This window comes from Camelina sativa, chromosome 12 (genome assembly GCF_000633955.1).
Source record: "Camelina sativa cultivar DH55 chromosome 12, Cs, whole genome shotgun sequence".
In the NCBI taxonomy this organism is placed as follows: domain Eukaryota; kingdom Viridiplantae; phylum Streptophyta; class Magnoliopsida; order Brassicales; family Brassicaceae; genus Camelina; species Camelina sativa.
Genome location: NC_025696.1, coordinates 22688403 through 22696599, shown reverse-complemented (window position 1 = coordinate 22696599; position 8197 = coordinate 22688403). Strand labels below are relative to the sequence as shown.

Sequence of the window (8197 nt, the reverse complement as noted above, 5' to 3'; positions counted from 1 at the left end):
CAGCATTATGACTTCCATTTATACGACCAACACCTGTTAGCTGAGGAAAAAACACAAATTAACTTTATCATATTATCTAAATTGTTATGTATGAAATTTCAATAAAAATGACATTCACCTCCGTATTAGGTGAATTCGAAATGTTTGCCAAAGCTGCAGCAAAGTTTGAAGCCCATGTGCTTGCCTACATCATTTGTATATTAAAATTAACAAGGTCATAAATTTTAAGAAATCAGAATATCATAAACTATATATATTAACAAAATATAGAACATGCAAAAGGTATAATACCTGATCAACAGATGCAACACCGAACATCTTCTGGAACAAAGTATTAATTGTTCTAACTTGATCTTCTAAGCCTTTGTTCTGCATTTTCAGCTGAGCAATTTCAGAATTTTCTGTCTCTGAGCTTACTGCAATTGAGCGTCTCAAGAATTTTGAAGGTGTAGGTCCACGGCCAACACAACGCACTCGTCCTGAACGTTCTGGACCAAACACCTGAGCATATTCATCGTCCAAACTAGCTGTAACATTGCATATGGTTTGCATTGACGAATTTTGGTTCATCAAGGTTGTAAGGGCTTCCTAAAAATGCAACAAAATAATATAAGTATAACAAATTTTTTTTTTTGTGTGTTATAGTCTAAATGAGTAATCTATATGTTAAGAAATGAGACAATGATTTGACAATATCTAATATGAACAATAGAATAAAATAAAACTAACCGCCTGTGTTTTAGCCTGATCAGATACATAGCTTCCATCAGGTTTTGTGCGTTTCGCAACAAATAACTCTACTCGACTTGGTGGTTTTCCGTTCTTAATTGTCTGCGTTAAAAGCACACACGTAAATATTGTAAACTATCAAAATAGCAGGAGAACAATCATAAACTTGAGTTTTATAAGAGAGAACTAAATTACTTACAATCTATTTTCTTTTTCTTGCAAAACTCTTTCTTCCACATACGTGAGGCGAGGTATGGTTTTTGTTATTCTTCTTATTTCGATCTTGCATTTTCTGAAAGTTCATATATTGGAGAAGAAAATTAAAAGTTATTCCGTACGTTTCATATACAATTACACATATTTATAAAATATAAATCATACCTTCCATTTATCAGTGAACCTCGTGTTGACAAAAGAAAACCATTGATTTTCAGGAACACTCTTTGGCCGATTCTGGATCATTTCAGCTTTGTTATCCCGTTTGAACTTTCTCCAAAAACGTAGCTTGATATCCTTGCATCTGCTCCCTAGTGCACTAATCACATAATGCTTTCTTTTCGCAGGATCATCAAACCAAAATTTTGACTGAAATGATATCATGAGAACATTCATAAAGAGAGAAGCAATATGGAGTGCAAAACTTAGTAGAATGTACTAAAATGTTGGATATATATTACCTGAATAACTTCCAAAGCCCTATCTTTTGTGTCAGGATTAACCAATATCCAATCACTATAGTCAATGGGTAACAAGTTCAAATCATTACTTAATTTACATTGACCTAACCAAGATCCAAGTAGACCTCCGGAATCATCAACAGGTTGATCGGTATCTACGTCGAAATGTACAATGACTTTGCTATTTTGTAGTTTCCACACATCTCTTGATGCCACCATTTTTCCTTCTATGTTTCCATCATCATCTTGTAGATAAACACATATTAACAAAGCCATCAATATATATATATACACATGTACAGTAGAAGAAATATTGATTCCCGCACGTTCAGCAATGACCACAAATAAATTTATTCTCATGTAAACAAAAGCAATGATCAATCCGGTTCATTCTCACACAATCAATTATTTTTAATTACCTATCAATTGTACTTTCCACTTGAAACTGTTACCGTCTGGAGTTTGTGAAGGAGGAGAACCGTAAACTGCCTCCAAATGTGCCATATCATGTGGTGCTTGAGTTTCTGAACCAGTAGAATCTGTGAAAGTCCGAAAATGTGTCATTGGTGCTTGAGGTTCCGAATCAGTAAAATCCGTGAAATCCCAAAAATTCATGAACCTAAACAAAGCACATAAAAACAAACTATTAAGCAATACTGAATTTTAATTGATTCTTAAAATAGTGACTAATTTGGTCATTAAAACCATAAAAAACAGCAATAAGAAAGTAAACTCAAGTTAAACCTTTCAACGAAACTAAAACACCGTAGTTTACATAAGCATCAAATTATATTATAACAAATAAATAAAGTCAAGTCATCTTCCAAGGAAAAGAGAAAGACTCAAGTGTTCCTTATTAAAGCCAAACTATTCTCATAGAATTGCATCACCCATATCATATACGTCTCTAAGTTGAACATGAACTGCGAAATCCCACTCTGACTCGCCAAGTTGTTTAACATAATATACCAGTCTCGCTTGAGAAGCCAAGACATAAGGTTCATCCTCAAAATTCTCTCCGGAGTGTAGCAAGCGTGAAAAATTGACCATATGATGACCATATGCGTCTATTTTATATCCTCGTTCAGTACGAGAATCAACCCATTTACACTTAAACAACACAACTTTAAAAGTCTCATAGAAATTTAACTTCATAACTTCAACTAGCTTCCCATAGTAAACTACATCTCCTGCTATTGGGTTTAGATCACGAGAGCTTGCATAACTCATAGTCTCGGCAGCCACATAAACACCACTATTTTGTGTTTTGAGATCCGCATCTCTTTCAATAGTCCGAAATTTGAAGTCATTCACGTTGTAAGTTGTATACTTCACAACTTTGTCTGATGGACCAATAGCTAAGCATCGTAAATCATCATCTATCCCATCAATGTCATTTTCTTCTACTTTTTCTCTCATCCATTTGGCAAAATTAAGATGTATTTCTCTGTCAATGTCAATAGCACGATTCCTTCTGCTCTGACCAGAAATTCTACTAACAAGCTCATTTTTGTATCGCCTAGATAGAAAATAATAAGAATTATATTAGTATAGTTCAATTTAAAAAGTTAGAATAATCAATGTTATTGTGAGCTAAACTTACTCTTGTAAATGATCAAGTAGCTGACAATTGATCAGAACATGTCGATGTGCTTGTTGCCTCTCTATATAAGTTAGTGTCCAAACATGACCAGCTCCAACGAATCTACCAATATTTGGAAAAATATTTGCAAGTTCTGAGTGTGGCCTTACACTCATCTTAACTACAGGTCGATCATCAACGCGACCGACACGATTAAATCGTGTCTCCATATCATCAAGATATATTGAGCAGAACGTTATACACTCATCAGCCAAATATTGCTTACATATAGAACCCTCTGGTTGAGCACGATTGCGAACATAAGATTTAAAATATCCAAGAGTCCTTTCAATTGGATACATCCAACAAAGTGGCCCACCATGTTTTACTTCTTCTGTGAGATGCACTATTAAATGTACCATCACGGTGAAAAACGATAGAGGAAACAACATCTCCATCGCGCATAAAGTCACAACTATACGCTCTTGTAATTTATCAAGCTCATCAATATCTAGAACCTTTGCTGATATATCTCTAAAAAAATGACAAAGCTCAATAACAAGTGACGTCACATTTGCAGGCAACAAATTCTGAACTGCAATTGAAAGCAAATCTCTCATTATCACGTGACAGTCATGGCTTTTTAATCTAGATAGCTTTCTACTTTTAACATCAACACAACTTGAGATGTTAGAAGCATAACATCTGGAAGTTTTGCATCCTTGAAGACACTCAGAAAAATATCTTTTCCATCATTTTTCAAAGTAAAACATGCTTCCTTGTACTTCCCATCTTCAGTAGGCCATAAATCAGAGCATATTCCCATCTCACGGAGATCTTTCCTAGCCTTCAGATTATCTTTTTATTTTTTTTTTGTCATCTAGTAATGTGTAAACTAGATTGTCAAACACATTCTTCTCTATGTGCATTATATCCAAATTGTGTCGTACCAAAACAAACTCCCAATAAGCCAGCTTAAAAAATATACTTTTTTCCTCCGTTGTTGCATACTATTTCTTTCTGAATCTATTCGATCTCTTTTTCTCCCAACTAAATCATGTTTCTTACCTAAAACAACATTAACTTGTTCTTGTTGATGCTTAATCATAGTTCCTGACAACACGACAAGTGGATAACAAATTTCTATTTTTCCATCAAAACTAGCACTATTTTGACGAAAATCATGATCTGAAGGAAGGAAACAATGATGACCCATAAAACAGTTCTTCTTCCCGTGTTGTAAACGTTGTCCGATGAAATCATAATTGCAGCTTGGACATGCTGATGATGTATATGTATTCGAACCAGACAGATTTCCAAGTCCGAGAAAATCACTAATTGTCCACATGATGGTTGCTCTCATGTTAAATGTTTGTTTAGTAGAAGCATCAACTGTCGTGATCCCATCATCCCATAACTCCTTCAATTCTTTGATAAGTGGCTGTAAATACACATCAATATCATTACTAGGCATTTGCTTCCCTGGAATAACCATAGAAAGGATCATCGAAGTCAGCTTCATCGACATCCATGGAGGTAAATTATAAGGAAATAAGATCACCGGCCAGATGCTAAAACTCGTACTCATTGTACCAAATGGATTAAAACCATCTGTAGCTAAGCCTAGTCTAACATTTCTTGGATCAGATGCGAAGTCAGGATATTTTTGATCAAATGCCTTCCAAGCTGCTCCGTCTCTCGGATGTCGAAGTTTACCATCATTGTCATCTGCATTTTCATGCCATCTCATGTCTTTAGCCGTTTTCAATGACATATATAGACGCTGCAAACGTGGCTTCAGAGGAAAACAACGAAGAACCTTTGCAGGAACTTGTTTTTTCTTTTTCTTTTTTCCCAACGTCGTACTCTCTACCGTAGTATCAATTTTCCATCGAGAAGCTTCACAAATATTGCAAGTTTCTCTATCTTTATCTGCTTCCCAGTATAGCATGCAATCATTTGGACATGCATGAATCGATTCATAGCTCAAACCTAGCTTACGGATAACTTTCTTCATCTCATTGAATGAATCTGGCAACTTAGCATGTGTGAATGCTTCTTTAAGCAAATCAAGAACCATGGAAATCCTTTTGTCGCTGATCCTACACATACATTTGATATGATACAACTTCAACATAAATGATAGCTTCGTGAACCCGGTACACCCTTTATACAACTCTTGATTAAAATCCTTTAGCAATTCATCAAAACCTTCTCCTTTTCCATGATTTCGACTTGAAGTTGATGGTATTTCTGTGTTCATAGGTTGTTGTGACAATCCAGATCCTTCATATGTATCCATATCAGGGAAAAGATCATCCAAGAGATTCATTGTTGGATCTCTTTCTACTTGAGCAGTGTTACTCTCAGAAGGTCTTTCTATTGTATTCCTAGTTACACTAATATCCTCTCCGTGTAGAACCCAATTAGTATAAGAACTTAAAAAGCCAGAAACGATCAAATTACCTTCAATATCTTCCCTAGACTTGGTTTTGGCAAGAGAACAGCGGTTACAAGGACATTTCATCATATCGGCATTTGATTTACCAAATGCAAAATCGAGAAATCTTTTCACGCCTATTCGGTAATCCATAGATAAACGTGGTTTGTTTATCCACGACTTATCCATAATAACCTAAAACATAAGTACACATATTTGAATAATAATAGACGTACAACAACGAGTAGTGTATAGTTTTCAAAAAAATCAAGAAAGCAAATGTTTTCAAGTCCACTAATTTTTTTTCCACATAAGAGTTTAATCAAATTGACTTTACACAGATCTAACAGAAAATTTGGTTGAATCAAAAGCTTCACAACGCCAACTGGCGCAGCGTAAGAACTGGTTTGTAGCTCAATCAAGGGAATTGAATTATTCTCTTGAGACCTACTACGCTCAATCAAGAGATTTGTGTAAATCTCTTGAGACCGACTTCCTGTTTTGATGAAGCTAATCAAATCAAGACAAGGGATGAGAGACAAATCTCGTTTATTAATTATCAAAAGCTGCTCTAAAACCTTAACCCCAAGAACACTTATATAGTCTCCAACCTAGGTCACAACCGACGTAGGAGAAGGTAAATAAAAAGACGTAAACACCCAAAGAAGTCTTTCTTAGAAAAGGAAATTAACAAAAACACGTAAAAACCAATAATACGTATCTAAGCCATCAAGATGCTGCTGCATCAGGACTCCCATGGTGAGAAGGATTCAACCGCGAATCTAGAAGGAGTGGTGGAGGAACAAACGGAGACAAGTAGCGTACATTAAACACATTAGAAGTGTTTATGTCGGAGGGAAGACGAAGACGATATGCATTGTCGTTAATACGTTCCAACACTTCAAGAGGACCAATCTTCTTGGCTTTTAACTTGTTGTAAGCTCTTGCTGGCATTCGATCTTTAGTTAGTACAGCCCATACTAAATCACCTGTGTTAAAAACAAGACGACGACGATGCGTGTCCGCGGAAGCTTTGTATTTCGCTGTAGAGGATTCCAAATGAGCTTTAGTGTCAGCATGTACTTGCGCTAATGTATCAACAAAAACCTCAGCATCACCATGAAGTCGAGTACGATCAGGTAAGGATGAAAGATCCACCGGTCCTCGTGGTGAAATACCATACACAACGTGGAAAGGACTAAAGCTCGAACTACGATTGATGGCATGATTATGAGAAAACTCTGCTTGAGGGAGTTTTGAATCCCATGACCGAATAGCTTCACCAACCAAACACCGTAACATATTTCCCAAAGAACGGTTAACAACTTCCGTTTGCCCATCAGATTGTGGATGATAAGCTGAACTCATGTCCAAGCTAGTGTTAAGCAATTTCCAAAGAGAACGCCAAAAATGACCAAGGAAGCTAGAATCTCGATCAGAAACAATGGAGCATGGTAAACCATGTAAACGATATATTTCTCGAAAAAAAAGATTGGCAACCTGAAATACATCCGTTGTCTTCTTACAAGGTATGAAATGGACCATTTTTGAAAACCGGTCAACCACCACAAAGATAGAATCAAACCCGCGTTGCGTACGCGGAAGATCCAAGACAAAATCCATACCTATATCTGTCTAAGGTTGTGTTGGAACAGGAAGGGGAATGTATAAACCGGCATTAGACGCGTGACCTTTCGATTTTTGGCAAATAACACACCGCTCCACAAACCTCTCGACATCACGTCGAAGAGAAGGCCAAAAGTAAGAAGATGCTACCAGCTGTAACGTTCGATCCCGCCCTACATGACCTTCTGTATAAAGTTCGGAGATAAGTTGCAAACGTAAGCTACAATCTGGTATACATAAACGAGAATCCTTGAAGAGAAATACCTCATGAAGTGTATAATCCCGTGATGAACCAGACTCAACGTCCTGTAGAATACGACCAAAGAAAGGGTCTATGGGATATAAATCTGTGAAAGTACTAAGACCCGGAACAGAGACGTTTAACACAGCAAGGAGTGCATGGCGTCTACTTAAAGCATCAGCAACACGGTTACTAGATCCAGACGTGTGCTTGATCACAAATGTAAACTGTTGTAAATAGCCAATCCATGAAGCATGTCTAGCTGAAACCTTGTCTTGTGTGCTAAGATGTTTAAGAGCATCATGATCTGTATACAGAACAAACTCTTTGTGAAACAGATAATGTCGCCAATGTTTGACTGCCTGCACAATAGCATAAAACTCCACATCGTACGTACTGTAACGTGACCGAGAACCCGACAATTTTTCACTAAAAAAAGCAATGGGACGTTGTCGCTGGCTTAAGACGGCACCAATGCCTGTCTTTGATGCATAATAGTGTAGCTCGAACACCAACGAAAAATCCGGAAGAGCTAATATTGGAGCTGAACTTAATTTTTTTTTTAATCACCTCAAATGCCGTAGAAGCACCTGGAGTCCACAAGAAAGAGCCTTCTTTAATACAATCGGTAATAGGTGCCATCAAGCTACTGAATTGTGGCACAAAACGACGATAAAAAGAAGCTAGCCCATGAAAGCTTCGAGTATCAGTAAGTGTTTTAGGTTCAGGCCAGGACTGAATAGCCGATACTTTGCCAGGATCAACAGCTAAACCTTCAGCCGAGACAATATAACCAAGAAAATGTACTTCCGGTGATCCAAATTCACATTTCTTCATAGTAGCGTAAAACTTGTCACGACGCAAAACAAGAAGGACCTCACGGAGATGTCGAATGTGATCCT

General features: G+C 36.9%; 1 protein-coding gene and 1 pseudogene across 2 annotated transcripts; both read right to left on the bottom strand.

The window, feature by feature from the left end:
• LOC104733764 overlaps positions 1 to 8197 on the bottom strand; it is a 17516-nt pseudogene that overhangs the window by 127 nt on the left and 9192 nt on the right.
• Positions 2174 to 5429, bottom strand: LOC104732468. 2 transcript variants are annotated; one of them, XM_019234276.1, is made up of 2 exons: positions 3010 to 5429; positions 2174 to 2925 (listed from the first exon to the last, which is right to left on the bottom strand). In XM_019234276.1, exons 1-2 carry the CDS (start codon positions 3606 to 3608, stop codon positions 2280 to 2282), a joined length of 1245 nt encoding a protein of 414 aa, XP_019089821.1. In that variant the 5' UTR covers positions 3609 to 5429; the 3' UTR covers positions 2174 to 2279. Both variants share the same exon structure in this region; 1 of them encodes a protein (XP_019089821.1).